At 48.3% G+C, this 19,791-nt stretch overlaps 1 protein-coding gene across 3 annotated transcripts in view; it reads right to left on the bottom strand.

The window, feature by feature from the left end:
* The window catches only part of ABTB3 (ankyrin repeat and BTB domain containing 3), a 163,204-nt gene extending 149,623 nt beyond the window's left edge, over window positions 1-13,581 (bottom strand). For all 3 annotated transcript variants that reach the window (XM_084205615.1, XM_084205614.1, XM_084205616.1), the window contains exon 1: window positions 12,434-13,581. In XM_084205615.1, coding sequence (XP_084061741.1) covers window positions 12,434-13,391 — 958 coding nt within the window. In that variant the 5' untranslated portion in view covers window positions 13,392-13,581. The remainder of the gene's footprint in view (window positions 1-12,433) is intronic.
* Between the last annotated feature and the right edge of the window lie 6,210 nt (window positions 13,582-19,791).

Genomic DNA, 19,791 nt, shown 5'->3' on the forward strand with positions numbered 1-19,791 from the left:
CTGCCTGGATATCACAAAAGGGGCCACCAGCTGCTTTTCTCAGTGAGATCAAACCTTTCCCTGAGGGTACAGCATTCAGCCAAGCACCACCAGCCTCTCACACAAGTCCATCAGTGATGTCAGGAAGATGACAGACCTCCACCTAGACTTCACTCCTGTTTTCCACAATCCCACGGGGAAACGCATGCAGGCAAAGCCTGGAAGCCCACAGCCCCTCCATGGCACTCTTCCCCCAGGTCAGTCCCCACAGCTGTCACAAAACATGGGCATAAGAAAGCAGAGCAGCAGCCTCTGGCACACCACTACATAATAAACACAGAAACCCATGAGACACATTTTTTTATTTTTCTGTGGATAATCCCAAAAGAGTAGGGACAAACTCCTTGGACAGAGGAAATTGAGCTCATATGCCCTACATCCAATTTTAACAGAAATTGTTAGCAGCACTTAATTGCAAGAAAGGCACAATTAATTGTGCTACAGTATCAGTAAACACACTGGTCACATCATTAGAGCCCATTATTTTTCCCTCCAAGAAATTACATTACTACATTATTGATGCAACAATCCAGTGTAATGAAGTGGTGCTTTGCATACTTTTTTTCTGCTTTACACTAAGTTCACAGTGCTATAGCCCTGATACCAAATTTAGTAAGGGTTGTTTTGGGTTTTGGGTTTTTTTTTTTTTCCAGTGGGTCAAAAATTCCAGTCAACAACCAAAAAAACAGCTGCAGAAGAAGTTAAAACACCTGTCCCTAATCAACTGCAAAGGCTTGGGTTTCTTTTTGATACAACTCAAAATTACAGCTATTTTTCTAAATATTCTCCTTCAACAGTGAATATTTTTACCTCATATTTTTACTTGGACAGACTATTTTCAGAAAGGCATTCAAGAGAGATTATGCCAGAAAGCAGTAAAATAGCAAGCAAGCTGCTTATGTAAATACTGAACTTCTTTGAACTTAAGGGGAAAGAAAAGGAGCAGCATCCAGAAGGTCACCACTCCTAATGAAGAGACCACATATGAAACACAGGGAAGGAAAAGTTGCCCATGTCAAAATGGCAAAAGAAAACCTAGAGAAGTGACCACGAAAGAAGCTCAGAACAGTGGAACCCTCAGTCCTGAGGTTCTTACTCATTCACAGGGTTACAGAAAGCAATAAAGGTTATTCCTGTCATATTGCAGGAAGCAGCCTCAGTTTGCAGTGCCCATCAGCAGAGAGAGGCTCTGCAGCACAAAGGGCAGCAACACCCACATTGCACATCTTGTGCAATGCCTGCAAAGGCTGTCCGAGCAAAGCTTGGGCTAAAACACAAACCAGTACTTCCTCTGCAATTATTAACACAGGATTAATATAATCTTTAGAAATAGTCTCCATGTGCACAACCCCAGCACGTTGTTTCCCAGCCACTCCTTTGCAATTATACTGTTCCACAAACCCCTGCTACGCTGGGAAAAGGAGAGGGCTCTTCAGAGTAACTTTAAATTTACTCTTTCAGTCTTTCAAGTTCCCACTTTGCCACTCAGTCCCTTGCATGGTGGAATCACAGAATCCCCAGGTGCCTTTCTTCTGGACCAAATAACACCACTGTGGTTGACTATCACTGTGCAGAAATAGTCCCCGTGACACACACACACACACACACACACACACCCCCAAATTTCATTATCTTTTCTGCTCTTTGTTCTGTTCTTTCTCTTTCTGCAAATCAGGCTATGAAACTGAACTAATTATTCCAGGCTCAGAGGATGTTTTATGTGGTGTGCTGAATTGTTTTAATTTTTCCTTCTGCCGTGGCCAACATTTGTGTTTAAATATCAACAACTTTTTCTGCATATCAGTGTAATGCCAACAGCACTGCAAACCTCTAAAGGAAGAAGGAACAGAACTCACTCCAGTGATGCTTCTCACATCACAGTCAAGTGGAGAAGTAAACTAGCAAGTCCTCATTTCCTTAACACCTCTTCCCTCTAAGTGCTGTCCTTGCCCCACAAAAGGATGTTTCCCAGGGACTCACCCAACTCAGACATTACCAGACCAGAAAATGTGTAAATCCCAACGCTAAAGATCCCAGTGTCTGCACTCCACCCTCTCACTCCAGACAGGAATGTCTTACCAGCACTGTCAGAAGTATGCAACATGGATTGCACAAGCAGTCAATGCTACAGGTTTAAAACTGCTCAGCAGCCAGCTTTGTAGCCAGTTTTGCAGTTGGGATGTGTCTGCACTGTTTGCATGAGAGCACCTATTAAGCAGGCAGCAGCAGCCTGGTTCCAGGTAAGCTTCCAGGAGTCTCAAACATAGCCCTAGGTTGGGCAAATCGGACCCATCTGATCTCGGGCTGGCAAAGGAGGAGGACAGGGTCCCATCCAGAGGAAAACCTTGCCTTGCCTCCTCAGTCAGTGAAGGAAGTCACCTGCAATAGTGGCTGACACCTGAACAAGCAGCCCCAAATCTCATAAAACACTCTGTGACTCACCAGCTCCTGCCTCACACCAGTAACCAGAACATCACCAGCCCTGATAAGGCAGTGCACTCCCACCCACCTGATAACTGGAGTTCCTCCACAACCTCAAGGTCCAGCTCGTGCCTTTCTCTCCCCATGACACCGCTGGTCAGAGGAGGCAGAGTCAGCAGACATCAGCATCCCCATCTGCTCTGGTGGTTTGAGGTCTTCTTATAAAACCTGCCAATTATCCCACACATAGGCAGTTTCTGTGTGCTGAAAAGAGGTGACAGCCCATATATCCTTCCTGAAGATCAGTTAGACTGTACATTAAGAAGGAATGAGTTTTGGCTAGGGTGTTTTTCTCTTGTTGTTTTCTCTTGTTGTTTTTCTCTCATTTAATCTTGCTTTGGAAGCGTTCAGCCACCACAGTCCGACCACTGATGCGTGTCAGACAGACAGTGTCACCAACTTACTTATCTTGGCTCCCAGCATTCTGCTGCAAGAACATTGCTGCCTAAGCTCATCCTTGGCATTACACAGGTGTTTATGCCATTCCTACATTTAAACCTGTGGAATATTTCAAACTACTCCTCCTTGTCTTACCCATCCTCTACCAAACATGCTCTTTAAGATGGAAGCAAGGCATTACATGCATTCCCACAGGGAGGTATTTTCCATTAAAAAGACTCTACCTTGCTGGTGTCTATCCCTGCACTCAGTCAGCTTGCAAAACTGTTTTCATTCTCCAGAAACAGTTGATGCACAAGGCAATTCTTTTCTGAGCATACTGGTATGATGAAGAACTAGTTAATAGGTAAAGCACAACAGCAAAGCAACAGCAGGTCCTAACTCCTGAGGGACAGCTATGCTTGGGGCCGGGGGTTTTTTCCAGGTTAGAAAAATTGCGTACTTTGAAACTCCTCCTCCTTACTGAGAGCCTGCCAGATAATTAAACCGAACCTCTTATTTTTAAAATCTAATTTACTTTTGAAAACCTACACTGCTGGACTATTTTTAGAATTTTTCTTATGTGGGCCAGCAGAAATAGGCTAGAGCCAGGTAGCACAAGGCCTCACAGGCTGTGCAATCTTCAAGCTGAACACCATTAATCAGTGTAACAATGGAAAAAAAAATCCTTTCAAATTAAGAATAAGTATCTGCAGTGAGGTACTGATACTTATCTTCAGTTTTGGAAAAGCTTATCTTAAGCAAAACTAAGCCTGGGCCTCTAGCTTTGACTCAGGAGTTTAATTCTTAATTCTTCAATTTGTTACCAAATGCAAGAGCCGATCTTGGTGTTTAACAGGCTGTCCTTACCACCAAAACCAGTGGGAACTGTGCCCAAACAAGGACCACAGGACTGGGCTTAGCACTCCCTTTGGAACAGCTGGACTCACGCAGCACCCCGCACAAGACATGCACTAGAGAAGTTAAATAACACAAGTAGCACAGGGATACTTTTTCTGAAGTACCGAGTCCTGTGACCCTTCTTTTATAAGCACCTCGGGAAATAACAGCATCAGAGGTAGCTGCATCTAGTCCCTAGCAGCTGCCTCTGCTATATGACAACCCAGAGCAAAATGATATACCTACTCAGACTTACAGGGAATGATTTAGTGAAAGCAATTCCTGCAACATGCTGGCATGCAAAGAAATGCCCCTGTATTACACCAAAAAGAAAAAAAATCTTCTTAGTATTCTCCACAAAAAAATCATCTCAGTGGGTAGCCAAAATGACTATGACCTCTGAAATCTCTCTCATTTCTGCTGGCAGCACTTCCCACTGAAGGTCTGGCAGTCCAGCATCCATCCCCAGGCACCTGACCCACCTCCCCGGTGGCAGCTTGCCTTGGGGCCGGCCACGTTCACTCCTTCGAGGTGACAGAGAACTGCAGATGCTTCATCTGGGACGAAGGACCTGCACTCTGGGGAGTACACATGGCCCACAGCACCACAACCTCTGTTTTTCCCAATCCCTTCTGGGTAACATCCCAGAGAGAGGCTTGCAAGACCTGCTCAGCTCTTTGCAAGAAAAAGCCAACCTTGCCTGACTAGCAACTTAACCAGGGCCAAACACAACACACAAGGGAAGGCGCTACAGCCCAACAGCGTTTATCCAAAGCTACCACAGGGCCAGAGAAACTGCAAAACACTGCAGGATGCAAAGTTTCCTTCAATTATTTAACTGCCTCAAAAATGCAAATACATTCAACATACCTCTGCTGCAACCCCAGCCCCACTCACTTCCCCCACCTGGGAGCAATATTTCATTGCACTCCAATTTAAAAACAGGGTGGTTTTATGAATTTTAAAGCCTGAGACTCTTGCAGGTCCAGGTGCTACTCTACAGCACTTGAGGACAGAAATCTGGCCCTTGAAGAGGCCTCTTCTCTAATCTTTTCAGAGGTTCCTGTTCTCCTGCTCACTCACCAGCCGGTCCCAAGACCTTTATGGCTGTGTGGAGTCCATGTGCTGTTCACATGAGCAAGGTCCATGCCCATAGGAGCTCTGGAAAAGCCAGGTAAGGTTGTGAATTTGCTGACCCAGAAATATAACCAGTCCCTCGCTGCTCAGCTGCAAGGCTTTAGTGTGCTCCTATCTCCTGGCGAGCATCCCACCCTCCCACACATCCTGCAGCACTGATCCCTCCCTGCACTTTCACTTTCAGCTGCCTTACACCCCCCCAGAAAGAGCTCTGCCTGTCTCCTGGCCTTCCATGTGTCGTTCCCATCAAGCACCAACACCAGGCAGCCACACACCACTGCCCACAGGGAATTACACCAGGTCTGGCACCACGCTTTTAAGTGGCCTGGAACCAACAGGGGTGAACAAGTCCTTCTTCCCTCCTCCACCTCGGTCAGCTTGATTCATCAGGCACACAATCACCTGTCCTGAGGTCTCTCGGTACAGGGGGTCTAATTTTTGTCCTGTTCCTTATTATTGATCCAGTATTGTTTAAATCACAGACAATTTCTTTTCCTTATCAGTGATGAGCCAAGAGAATCCCTGTGGAAACTTTGAGTCTCTTGAGCACCTTTTCAGCCTCCAAGCTGGTCCACGTATTTACCACTGGATACCCTCTCACCATACTATAAAATCTCTTGGGTTGTTTTTAGGAACAGTTACACCAAAAAAGGGTACTGTGGTTCCTATGAACTCAGCCTAGGAATCAAGGAACAGGATAAAATACCTTAAAGATGACAGGCACCTCTCCAGTGGAGCCTAAGAATATGGTCATGTGCCATAAAAGCCATGCTGTAGAACTTTCTCCTTACCCACAAACTGCCAGAGTAAGGAAGTGTGATGATGCAAGATCATCAGCACATCAGGTTAAATTAAAGTAACTGAGACAAGCCCCAGCAAGGTGTCAGCGTGCCTGTGCCCCATCCCCGCTGCTGAACTGATCCACACCAACAGTGGCTCCTTCAGCTGCTGCCAGGAGCATGCCCCTCACTCCTGCTGTCAGGAGAAGCCAACAGCTGCCTCCTCACTGACTCGTTTCACCTGATCAGTGCCCTCCCCTCTTCTGTTTTTACAAGAGAGAAATGCATCCCTACGGAAAGCAAAAGGGGTGACTCGACATCAGATTTTATCTCCTCACATCCTTAGGATAACTATGTTACTTTCTGGGAAAATGGGAAGCTCATGCATTGCCAAACAAATGCGGCCACTGATGGAAACTCTTTGTCGTAGGAAACCCTGAAAGCAAGGGCAGACCAAGAACCAACCACATGCGACCATTTAGCTGGCACAGTCCTTCACAACGCCTGTGGTTTTTTTCAGGCTGCCTAACTGAACGCTTCTGGCAAAGCAACCAGAGGTTATTAAGCTGGCCATGCAAGCTCTGGGGTAATTTTCACTTAATGTCTTTTGAAATCTTTAAAATACTTATCAGGTACATAACAATTGTAATTACAGATTTCTACAGAGATGGTGCAGCATGCTGCTTTTGGTCAGCAAGTAAACAAGGACACGAGCAAAGAAAGAAAATAGTCCCTACTTAATTTTTATGCCTTGCTAAAGTCTCCTATATGCTGGGCAAAGGAAAACAGCCTGCAGACAGAGCCATGGGCAGGAGTGCTGGCACAAAGGGACTGGCAGGAAGTCACCATTGCCAGAGCTGGAGATGATGGCCCAGCCTGGGAAACTGAGGCAGCAGGAACCTTCCAAGTGGGAGGAGACAGGGAAAGTGAACAGGCACTGAGGTGAGTCACCATCCACCAAGCATCCACTTCAGCCCCCAAGAGTACACAGAATGCCACCCTGCTCAGGGACACAAACAGTGGAGGTGCTGCTCATCACAATCTCTGCAAGAAAACAGCCTGGTGATGAACTCCCTCATCCATCCCCTCCTTGCTTTTCCTGTACATCCTGTGCTGGGCCAGCAACAGAAGTATTTTGCATGAAAACTGCTAATTCCAGCAAACCACCTGAAAGGAGCTCCCCCACTCTTTCTGCACTGCACACTGGCCAGAGGAAATTATTCCAGGCACAGGACTTCATTCCCAAAGCCCACATGCTACAGAAAACAGCTCTCTCCTCCTCTGGTGTCATCTCATAGAGCAGGGCTTTCTTCTTTCACATCTGCATTAAGGGAAAGGTGAGGAAAAGACCATAAAGCTTTTTGCCTGACTTCTGAGATAGGAGAACTCAAGGCATAACCAGGCAGGGGAGAAAGGGTTCAGGCTGTAGATGTTCCCAGCCACTGCACCACCAGGTATTTACTCCGGACAATGTGGGAGGTTTGCGACTGACAACCAACTGCTTGGTATGACACACACTGCAGAAACACCAACACTCTAAGAGTGGTGTCTTTTTCATTTTTATTAACTTAGAGCAGTGGAAGAGAGAGCATTTGCAGCAGCACTAGGAAAAGGCACAAAGTTGTCCCTGACATTCGCCTGCACCTTATGTCATCAGCTCACAGGATGGCTGAAAAACTGCATGAAGCCTGTCAGCACTCAGCAAAAAAGCCAGGAACCCAATATACTGCTGAAACTATACTGTGGTTCCCCTAACATGCTCCTTGTATACATAATCACATTTCCAATCATCAGTCCAAAGCCTCTTTTACATCAGAAACTAGGTAATGTAGATGCAGCCTGAAAACTCCCTAGCATGGCCAAGGCTACAAATGCTATTAAGGTACTTTCCAACATGACAAAAGGAACAATCATATTGGCAAATATAAGCTTTATTATCATCCTGAGTGCCTCCAGTATAACCAATTCTGGGATTTATTTTTTTTTTAATGTTAAGACTCATAACTGAAACAAATTACATGAATCAAAACATCCAGAGGGGAAACAAACCTCATCCCCAGTGAATCAAACCTCAACATCCCAATGGGTCTCTATTTCCCAGTCCTACCATTGCTCCCTTTCAAGGTGTCCTCTCAAGGCAACAGAGGTTTTCAAGAAGCACACACACTGATGATCCTTCTGTTCCACTCCTGCCAACACCAGGGGTCAAAGCAACCCACCCCACTACAGAGAAGGAGCATGGTTTCTGCACTGCCATCTCAACTCCCACCAGCATCACTGCCCACAAACCACAAACAGGCAAAACCTTCTGCCCTTTGGGGATTTGTCCCCCTCTCCCCCTCTCAGAATGGAGAGGAAACAAATTCACAAGTTGTTCAAAGACGGTGTGGAAGTTTGCTTGAGAAAGCAAACAGGTAAGAGAATCAAGCAAAACTACACATCGTTTGTTGCACCACCACTCATGTCAACCTTAAGTGCCCTGAAATAGATGGGAAAAACAAAACAGCAAAGACCTCTAAGTATAATATACTGGCACATATAAGAAATGTCAACTATATTCCTTTTTCTTAAGCAGCAAAAAATACAACAGAAACGTAATGGGGGGTGGAGGGGGAAGGATATTCTTGGAATTACAGTTTAAAGTAAGGTTAAGAAAATAGCATAAAATTCTATTTTGTGCCCAAATATTCCCCTATCATCTTAGCTGAAATAAGTTTTAGATTGATTTTCACACTGCCCCTAAGGCCATAATGGCATCCTGAATGGTTCAATTACAGCAAAGAGCAGAGAAGTAACAGATAACAGTATGCTTGCCGGTAAAAGAAGGGTATGGTCTCTGTGTGCACGCATGTATGTACACATAGGAATCAAAATTGAAAAGAATTTGTTGATTTGGTTAAGCTGTGCTAAATACTGGTACTCCTCACTTGCTCGGAGTCCCCCTAGGTCGCCTGAATTAGGAGAAGAGGCTGAGGTTACACTGAGGTTAGCTGACACGTATCAGCCAAGCCTGACCTAATCCTGGCTTTCTAACGAGTTTGATCTTCTTCTCTAAATAATATTAAGAAGAGGAAGGAACCACAAGGATGTAGCTGGGTTCCAAATCACTATTTTTAGTAGCTATACACAAACAGACAAGGCAGAGTTGTGCATGCTGACTCCTCCACAGAACACTCCACCCTGTGATCCCCCAGCTCCCTGGCTGTATATCTCCCACCAAAAGTTTTGTCGCAAAGACATGGAGACCCCCGAAGACTGAAACAGGAAAAAACAATTTTCTTAACCTGGGGAAACTTCCCATTCATCTCAAAACATTTCTCAGATCTGGCATAAAGTAAGGGTTTGATGAGCAATAAAGAAACTAAAATAATATGGCTTAAACCACAGAGGTGCCAGCTTTTACTGCCTTTCATTGAGCACACAGTTTTTTTCTCCCCCTGTTCCAAGGGAAATAACACTCTGTGCAACTGTTATAGGATGTAAAACGTGCACTGTGCTGTTCAGACAAAGCTCATAATTGAAACATTTAAGCGTCAGTGAAATCCCAAACGTAAAGTTTTTCATTTTCATTCAGCCGTGAAGTTAAAATTCTGGGGGGGGGGGAGTGGAAACTACTACCTCAGGGTGCTTTTAAGGTCTATTTTTTCTGATATAGTAATAAGAAAGATAAGCTCAGTCAATATGCCAGCAGTTGCTGCCATACTACTCCCAGCGGCTCGCTGCCGATGGCATCGCCCGCTCTGCCTTTGTTATCCCTGCCCTGTCCCACACGGGGTTATCGAGGGGCTTATCAAGGACACATGGCCTGCTGCCCACAACACACCAAGGAGGGCCACCACCTTCATCCACAGGCTTCTGACCCTGCAAGAGCAATGAGCAGGCTCCTGTTGGAGAGTGGGGCTCCCGTTGAGGCAGCTGTCCAAGCTCAGGCCAAATACACCCAAAAGGAACCCAGCAAGCTCAAGGGCCCATAGAAAGAACCGGTTCAAACATCTTTGTCTGAAGGCACATGACCATCATTTATAGGAAGGTTATCTTTGCAATGCTGATCATATTCAGCGGCTTTCAAGATGACCAATATGACATCAGGCTAACAAACCTCAGCTGAAACCACTAAACGCTCTGCACAACTTACAGGGAAGCCCTGAAAAGCTGGTTTGTGTCTTGCAGATCCTCAGACCATCTTCCCCAACACTCATGTTCACAAACTCTGTCAGAGCCATCTGCATAATGCACAAACTCATGTTCTTTACACACCTGCATCCCATGATCTTCATGGGGGGCCCGTTTCACAGTCAGGATGAACTTTAAGGTGTTGAATTTCACCTGGAAATTTTTCAAAGGTTTGACATTTGCCTCCCAGAGAGGCACTTCTCCCCACAAAAACTTGCCTGCAGATAAGGTACTGCTACAGAGTCTGCTTTTGCACTGCTTTCCATTCCTCACCTTCACTCAAATCACACTGGCCATGGTGCCTTCAGAAAGGAGCCCACCATTGCTTCTTGTCCACACCTGCTGGACCAAATTCACTGATTCCAGAGCTTGTGGGTTCATGTGCAACTCAGCCGGGAAATGACACCCCAACTTACAGATGCTCAAGAGTACAAGACCTGTCTCTTCTCCTGGAGAGGTGCAGAGAGATGTGAGAAGTCTGCTACCTGTTAAGTTGTGCTATCATGGTGTTTCAAGTATTGAGGATGGAGGAAGGATGAACTTGTGGTTAGGCCACTAAACAGAGATGTAGCTTCCAGCAATCCAAGCCTTCTGCCACAGATGGCCCCAACAGTTTCAAGCCGGTCAAATAATGTCTCACACCAGACTTCCCCACCTGTTTTAAGTGCCTGAGAAGGAAACATTTGCAAGCAAACATGGAGGACTCAAGACATCAAAATGGTGAGGACTATATAAACAGATACATACCTCACTAGTGAAGAAACAGACTGATGTGTTTAATGGTTTATAATGCCTGGTTTAGTTACCTTGAAAGTACTTAAGAGCAAGCAACACACCCTTGGATTAAAACTAAATAAACATTTACAGCAGTAAAAAATGGCTTTTACTGTAAGGAGGCCTGGCTCTTATTTGCACCTGTAACTCTAAATATATTTAACAGGATGCCAAACTATGTATTATAAGATGCTAAAAAGCAAAACAACATTTTAGACATCTGCATAGAAAGCAGGTAGGCATAGGGAGAGAGGCAAAACAAAATGGATAACTTGCTAGGGTCTGATTCAAACATCTTAGAAAAATGCTATTTGTTCAACTCAGGACTGAGCTACCAAGGAGATTTGTGGCAGCTAAAACTACAAAAAAATGAAGATGAAAACTCTGGTTTGTGTCCCTAGAAAGGAGATAAATGAGGATCAGAATGAAGTTGATTTAAATCCACTGAGCCGATACAGAGGGAGTTAGAGAGAGCTGCAAAACAAAATGAAAGGCTCAGTAGGAGCCTGCACAGCCAGTGCTGCAATGTCAGAAACACAACACAGTGCCATCTGAAACCTACAGGCACCATAGCAGGACTCAAGGAAAAAAAACAACGGTGGCACTCCTGGGGAAGCCATGCCTGCCTGCACCCGCACTGGAATAACACACAGGGTCCTGCAACACAAGCCCCCGAGGCCAGATGCATTTTGAGGGGTGGTTCAGCGATGCCTCTGGGAGGACATCCCCTGCTGGAGTAAAACCACCGGCGGAATAGGACTAAGCAACATCTATTTACAGCAGAGAGGAATATCCGCCCCTTTCTTTCGCTCCCACTTGGCATTCTCCTTTGGGTCTCTTATGGGATAGAAGGTGCCGTAAGACAATAGATAATTAGCTGTAATGCATCCTCTGTGGCTTTAACAACTTAACAAGGCTTATCTGGAGACGTGATCTAAGCTTCCAGTTACCCTTGTTCTCCCAGTTCCCTTCCTCTTCCACATGCCCCCTCCCCAAATATTTGCATCTCAGTTTGACAGGTATTTTGAATTAAAGCTTAATAAGAGTGTTTGCATGTGTCTGTGCACGCTTAGGAGAAGCTATGAAAAAAAACACCCTATTTTAACTCTGCCTCCCCAAAACACGTCTCGTTCCATTTTCCCTTCCCTGACAAACAGAGGGAGCTGAAATAAGGAACATCAACTTTGGAATGCCACTCTACCGAAGGATAACTTATTACAAATATTAGATTCATCCTTTAAAAAACGAAGGGGAAAAATGCCCAGGAAGTTGATGCATCACGGTATTGCATTTGTGTCAAGCTCCGAGTAAACATGCAGTAACATGAATGAAATCTGTCCAGAAAGACTGCATTTCAGCGCCAACCACGCAATCGCTGGCCAAACCACTGCATATGCAACAAAAGTTTGATCTCGCCTGCAAGCGTTCAGCTGCGCTTCTGCCATTTCCTGTGGAAAACTGAAGCTCTGAACCACTGTCTCTCAGCCAGCCCTCGCCGACACCCAGCCAGCTGCCCCTGAATTCACGCCCACCACGCCGCCGCAGAGCCGTGCGGGGGATGCTCGGCAGCTCCCCTCCAGCGCTCCGCGGGCCGGGCACCGCCGTGCAGGGGCAGCCACGCCGCTCCTCCCTCCCTCCCTCCCTCGCCAGCCCCCGGCCCCACGGCAGGTGCGGCGGCGGCGGCCCGCCCAGCGCCCGGGGGGGCGGACGGGGGCCCGCCCGGCGCAACAGGTGGTCGGCGGCGCCCGATCCCGCCCGGCGGCCGCACTTACCGCTGGCGTTCTTTCCGCAGATGAGGTGCTGGTAGGGCTGCAGCAAGCCCCAGAGCTCGGGGTCGTTGTTGACCGTCTGCTCCAGCGCCTCCAGGGTGAAGCGGGGAGCCTCGCCGCCCTCCTTCTCCTTCTCGGCCGGGGCGGCGGCGGCGGCCGGGGGGCGGCCGGGCGGCGGGAGCGGGGCGGCGGGACCGGCCAGGACCCGCGCGTGGATGTCGCGGAAGAGGCTCTCGGTGCCGGCGGTGAGGTAGATGGCGGCGTGCTCGTGGATGCGCAGGGCCACGCGGCTGTCCACCATCCAGCGGTAGAACTTGCCCACGGAGAAGGCCAGTCCGCACCGGGCCGACTTGCCACGGCTGAAGCGGTCGCCGCCGCTGCTGCTCATGTTGTAGAGGGAGAGGGCGCCGAGGGCAGCTGCCGTGCAGCGGGCCGCCAGCGTCCAGCCCAGGACGATCTCCATAGCGCTCCGCACCTCGTGCTTGGTGCACTTGGCGAAGCGGAGGCTCAGTCGCTGTGCCTCCCGAGCGATGCGCACCAGCGCCCGGCTCACCAGCGTCGAGAGCCGCGCCGCCGCATCCCGGCTCCCGGGGCTGGCGGCGCCCGGCGCCCGCGGCTCCCGGCGCGGCGGCGGCGGCAGCAGCAGTGCCTCCACCTCCTCCAGGCTCCAGGGGACCTCCTCAAGGTCGGGCAGGAGCCGGGAGCACTGCTGCCCCGCGCAGTCCAGCACCTCGGAGTCTTCCGCTAGGACGGTGTTGACGGTGTCGAAGCTGTTGTGCCGACTGTGCATGGAGTCAGTTAGGTGCGGCCAGCAGCTTCCTCCATAAGGGTACGCGGGGTGCGAATCCGAGCAGCACAGCGACAAGTTGGAGGAGCGCACAGAGTCCGCCGCACCACCATACCCGGAGTCCAGCGTCAGGTCTTCCAGCGTCCTCACCGCCGTCTTACCTCTCCGGGCCATCGCCGCACTTCATGCTGCACCCGACGGACCCGGGCGGGGAGCGGCTCACGGGAACGCGGGGGGAGAGAGCAGCGAGCGGGCGCGGCGCGACCCGCCGGCCGCTTCGCTTCGCCCCGCTCCGCCAGACGGCAGCGAAGCGGCGGCGGTGCTGCCTGCGCCCTGCTCCTGCTGCCGCTGCTGCCGCCGGCCGAGCCCCGCTGCCGGCTCCGGCTCCGGCTCCGGCTCCGGCTCCTGCACTGCGCCGCGCCGCCGGCCCGACACCGCACCGCAGCGCAGCACCGGCCAGCGGGCGCGGGGGGCGGGGCTATGCAAAGCACTCCCGGTTCGCAGCCAATGGGCCGGCCGGGGGGCGGAGACATGCAAAGCAGCGCGCCCGACGGCCAATGGGATGGCGCCCTGCGGCGGCCGCGCCTCCTTTCGCTCCGCGGGGCCGCTCCGCGCAACGCGGCGCGGGCCAGGAGGGGGCGCGGCCCGTGCGGCCCCGCCGTGTCCCGGGCCCGTCCGCGGCCCCGCCGGTGCCCGAAGCCCGCCTGGACTGCCACCTCCGCGCACGGGAGCACCTCAGGGGCTGGGACTCTGCGCTGCAAAGCAAAGATATGTTAATGCGGCTCTGGGCCCGTCGGCAGCCGGGGGAGTGCGGCCGTCCGTGTCTTCTGTCCCCGCGGCTGGGAACGGCACAGCTCTGCTACGTGTATCTGCGCCGTTCCCCAGGCTTACGAACTTGAGTCCCGCTCCAGCCCGCACTGGGTTTTCACACGAGCGGTTCCCTGATGTTGCTATAAACAAATGACAGGGAGCGCAAGCACTCACACATCTCATCAGACAGACGTTTTGAAATCAAGCAGAAACTGCCACGTAAGAATTCCAGCCATCACTCGAGTCAGGAAGAGCAATTTCCAAATAATTAAAACAAGTACAGTAAAACCCTTTGACATTCTTGACGTTAACCCATTAAGAATCGTGAAGGCTTTGACAAGTAAGAATTATACTGGGCTTAGGGCACGTTTCCTGTGAATAGTAAGATGTTTTTTGTGCAAGACGATCTGTTCTCGACTAATGTGTTTTAATCTCACATTGCTAGGCTTTAGCTTTATTAGGAGTTGCCTGACTAATGTCCCAGGCAACAGACTGAGAATGTATATGTTTTTGTGCTCTGGTTTTGAAGAAATCTTACATCCTTTTAAGCGTAAAATACTAGCAAATTTCTATCCCTTTAAGGATAAAAGCCTAGCAAACATATTTCTCTATCATGCCAACAGAGGCAGCCAAAATTCTTGGACAGACAAGGCAAGTCATGTAAGAGATTTCCCCATCCAAGCAAGCTTGGCACTCCTTCAACATCAGCTTCCTAGAGGAAAGGCAGGAGCACAACTACAGGTAGGCTCATTTGTCAGTCAGGCTGGGGAGAACTGAGACACCACCAAAAACACCAAGAGGGGATTGCTTTCCAAATCAAGTGCTGTCAAAAACTGCTTTCTCAGCAGAGTCTTGGCCCGTCCACAAGATGCAGTATGCACAATGGGTTTCCACAGGTTCCCCAAACACCACCATATCCTGATAAAAGTAGAAGAGCTGAGAACAGGAGCAATCAGAAATTAAGCCACTCTCACAAGTGAAGTAAGATGCCGAGGCCCGTGCTGCTGGCAACAGCCGGTCTCGGGGCTGGCTCCCCCAAAATGAGAGCACACCTCAGAGTAGCATCCCGTGGGCTTTGCAGCAATCCAGCAGCACGTCTGGCAGTAGAGCCCTCTGGTGTCCTCACCACCTCAGTGCAGTGGTTGCTCAAAATTCCCCTTTACAACTGGCAGGAGAAGGAAGGCACCACCAGGACTAAACCCCTCAGGATAGTTATTTTTCTTACTCCACTCACCTGACTCTGTCCTTATGCTCTCACAGAATGCCACAACTGTACATGCTGAGCATATGAGAGCAGGTCAAACTCAGGGAAAGTTCAAGGTGAGGAGGTTTTCCAGTAATTGGTTTGTAGGCCTTCATAGAGACAAAAGTTAGGCATCCAGGGAGGCTGGAACAAGAGCAGTGGGTGTTTTGTGCACCGGCCTTTGTGAAAAATGGTGCCGCAGAGGCCAACGTTCCCCCTGGGCACTGCATAACTTTTAGGCTACAATATGGCATTGAAATGAATGGGATAAATGAGGAGTGGACACTTGTCTTGGGCACCATGCAGACTCAGGCATTTCTATTGTTGACTCAGAAACAGTTTGGACTTCTAAAGAGACCGGGGGTTTATTTCTTAATTCAGAAAGCAAAATATTAGGTCTTACTTGAGAGATTTTGTAGCTGCAGCCTTGCAAATGGCAGTTTGATTCCCAGTCACACTACCAGCTCAAAAGATTTTGCAATACTGAACACACCAAAGGCATGTCAGCAGCACTAGGCTGGTTTAAACTTTCAAAAGTGGTAGTAAAAACTTCTGACTCATTTGTTCAGAAGACTAATTACCTTTCCTAATTACCAGCCCTTGAAAGGGCTGAAGTTCAAATAAGTTCAATGTGACCAGGCTGGATCTCTGATGATCTTTTGGTACCCAAAGAATTTCACTTGCTCGGGTGTGAATATGCTGGCTGCTGCATCCTGAAGTGAGATTCAGCATTATTTGGAAAGTGATCCTCAGACAGGATTCTTTAAACCACCCTCAGAAAAGACAGAATCAAACAGTTTGGAGCGAAACACGCTCCTGCAACATGGACAGTGCCTGCATGGGATGAGTTCTGGAGACAGTGCTTAGCTTTAATCCAGAAAGGGCACCGCACCTCTCCTAGCCTGGGAGGAAAGGCAGGTGTCTGCAGCTGCACTCCATTCTGCAAGCCTTACAGCCAGGGTCATTTGCCTATGAGACAAGAACACCCACTGCAGAAAACAAAGTCCCTTTATATGTCAAAGGCAGGGTGGAAACAATTTTCTGTTTGTTGGAGACAGGAACATCAATTATCCTTGCAGACAATTCAGACAGGGACTGATTAAGTAACATACCAGGATGACAAGTGTCAGCTAAAACTCTGAAAGAGGGAAATTGAACCACATATTAAAAAGGTGCTTAGGGCAAATTTAAGTAAATGGGAAGTTGGCATTTTTATGGGGAGTGCTACAAGTCTTTCCTTCCCCACCCAGCCAACTGCCTGCAAAAGGCATCTTTTTGACAACAGTAGGGAAAAACATGACAGCAAACAGGCTGCCAGAAGAGCAGGAATTCACCTAGGATGAGGCCACTCCGCATAATTTCTGTAGTCAAAATTCAATGTGCTGCAGTGCAGTAATAGCTCAGATGAAAAGCAGAATTTACAGGATCTCCCAGTGTTATCTCCAGCTGCTAGGAGCAAGCAGTAAGCCTTTAGTCGTCCTTGCTTATATTGCTGGGGAGGTCGGGGTGCTGGTGTTCCTAATCACAGAAACAGGAGTTCATTTACAAAGCAAGGCTGTAATCCTGTGGCAGTAAAGCAGGTGTGAAATGCACATCCCTGGCAGAGGAGCCTTTGGGACTGCGGTGCCTGTTCAGTGCTGCAAAGAACACACCCCTCAAAGGAGCCGAGTGCTGGCATCAGGTATCTCGGTCCCTGCAGGACCACTGGGACACTGCTGCCCACTGTTCCGACAAGCAGGCTCAGGGAGATGACTCTAGTGTAGCTCCTCAAACACATGCAACTCCAGAAGCAGTGGCAATGAGTGATGCAATGAGGCCACCAGCTTGCCAGCTGGAAGGGAAGCACTGGTAGTGTCTCCAGCACGAGTGGGAGGGAAGCACACGTGGCAGGCGGATGCCACACCACCCATTTTTCCCCGATCAGCTCCATCCTGCTGATTTCAGCAACAAGCTGAATTAATACCCCTGGCTAGGATTTAGCAGGAACCATTGCCCCACGGAGAAACAAGATGCAGCTGATCAGCTTTCCCTCTTGCAGACACTAAGGAATAGGCCTGCCCCTATATTTCAGCTGTCTATTGCTTAGCCAGGGGCAGCCACCCACTCGTACTCCTCTGCTGTGCACAAGCAGCCAACTTCCCACTAAGCTCACAACCCTTCCTGACTTTCTTCCTGCAGCCCCCATGCGCTGAGAGTGGAGTTTTGTAACAGATGTGTAGACTTTTGCCTGACATGGAAGGGAGAGATTACTTGGGATTTCTCAAAATACACAAGCCAAGGATGCTCTGGGAAACTGCCAGCCTCAACCAAATCTCACCTTGTATAACAAAGCTGTGGAGCCCAAGGCCACGGTACAGTTTGAAGAGCACAAATGATTTGAGAAAGAGATCTGACAAATTCCTGGAGGCTAAAGACACTGGTAACTATTAAAAACAATGGTGCATGTGCAATCTTCATGTCAGAAAGTTTCTCAATAGCTGTTTGCCAGAAATGGGGAGGTCATGCCAGGGGACAGAGGACATTGTAATTGCTGAGTTACTCAATGGGTCTGTTGTTGATGGCTATGCAAGACGAGATACTTCACTGCAGAGACAGGGCCAGAGCCCCCAAGGCAGTTGTTTGGTTTAAACACTTACTTCCACACAAGCCAAGGGTGTTACCACCAGTTCACAAGTGCACCTTGGTTCTGCACAACCAATGTAGAAGGATTTGCTCTCTACAAGATATCGGATCTTGTCCTTTGTTCTAAGACAGGATCAACTGCAACCTCTACATGAATCCTGACAGGTTTTAAAACTTTTCTTCAAACCATCCATGACAAAGTCTCTAGAACTTCCCTGGGTGCTCTGTTTTCAAATTCAAATAGTCTTACTGCTTGAAACAGCCTTCTTAACTTTGACCTTGCCACAAATGGAAAAAATAAAAAGATGCTACCAAACCTTTTTAGTGGTGTGGACTAGCATCTCTGTCTTGTTTACTCTTAGGCAGTGTTAAAAGCATATAGAGCCAAACAGAATACATGTTAGCCCCCAGCCAGCAGGTATAGGTTCTTCTCATATTGCACTACACCACTCCAAAAAGCATAACAGTGTTTGCATGCTTTATGTGCAGTAAGATTATACATACATAATATGTTTTGATCAGAACTGAAAGAAACAGGAATAGCAGGCTTCCCAGGGGACAGACACAAGGAAAGACTGTTCAACCAGTGATAATTTTCATTCCCCCCCAAAACATGACAAACCTGCATAAGGGATATAAGTATATGGGAAAACTATTTAAAGGTGAAATCTGAAGTGACAAATGTGCTTGAGATCAGCAGTGGCTGTTGAGTAAACCAGCCCTTTAGTCTTCCCTTGGGAGATGTCCAGCATAAAACTGCTTCAGGATATTCTCTCTGTCACCAGTGAAATCCTCTTCCTACTTGATAGTTCAGGAAGGACAGTTTATCTCCTCAAGGTGCAGAGTGCTCAGACTTGCTCCCTGCTTGCAGGGGTTCAACCTCACACTGTAACCATGCTTGCTGCATCCTGATGCTGTGAGGAGGTGACAAGTGGCTCTGGAGCTCACTAGGCCTGTGGTGTGTCATGCAGTGCATCTGAATACAATCCCTAAGGAGTTGGAGTCATTTATTTGCAATTTAAAAGTCAGTTCTGATTTAAGAAGAAAAGAAGTATTTTGTAGGTTTTGAATACTATTCTTCATGGTACTGCTGTGTAGGAGGATAGAATATAAGAAAAGAAAGATAGTGTAGAAAGTAATCTTACCCCTAAGGAGTTGCAGCTGGGCCAATTATCAAAGATTAGGAAAAGGCCTGACTTTAACAGGCCACAGCTGTAAGCAATGAGAAGAAGAGTGCTATAAAAGAGTGGGTTGGGTGGTAGGAGTGGTGTGGCTGGACTGAGTTGGCTGCTTTGTGAAGAAGAAAGAGGGAGGGCTTGGAGGAACTGCCCATGAGAAAACACCAAGCAACTATGAAACTTTTGGGATAAGGAGACAACAGTATGGAACCCCTGCAATAAGATGACAACACTGTTTTCCATGCAATTTTAGGAGGCACAGATTCTACAATGTGACATTTCCCTCTGGCACACATGCAAAAGGAAAGGCATAACCCATGCTCTCCGTTCTCTCATCTTCCCCACTCATGGGGGCTTCTTTTAAAACAGAGTGGTGGGAAAAAGACCAAAGAAGGTTATCTTTAAATCTGTTCACACCTCTGCTTCTCGCCAGCACTTCAGGCTTACTTGCATTTCTGCTCTTAAAAAGGCATGATGTCTTATTCCCTGATAGCTTTTACCTGGGACTTCCATCATCAAATAATGCTTTCCCAGTTTTCCCATTTAATGCTTCTATTTTTTTAAGGGTTCCTTTGGAGGTAGACAAAACCTTGCCATTCACTAGCTCTCCTCTGCACCACAAGCTCCCATTTTATTCATGCACACTGCTACAGCTGAGGTCCTGCTCCCAGCACCTCTCTGCGTGTGGCCTCAGTGCCACGTCCACTCACGCGTGGCTGGG

This window comes from Fringilla coelebs (genome assembly GCF_963513975.1).
Source record: "Fringilla coelebs genome assembly, chromosome: 5".
NCBI classification, from domain to species: domain Eukaryota; kingdom Metazoa; phylum Chordata; class Aves; order Passeriformes; family Fringillidae; genus Fringilla; species Fringilla coelebs.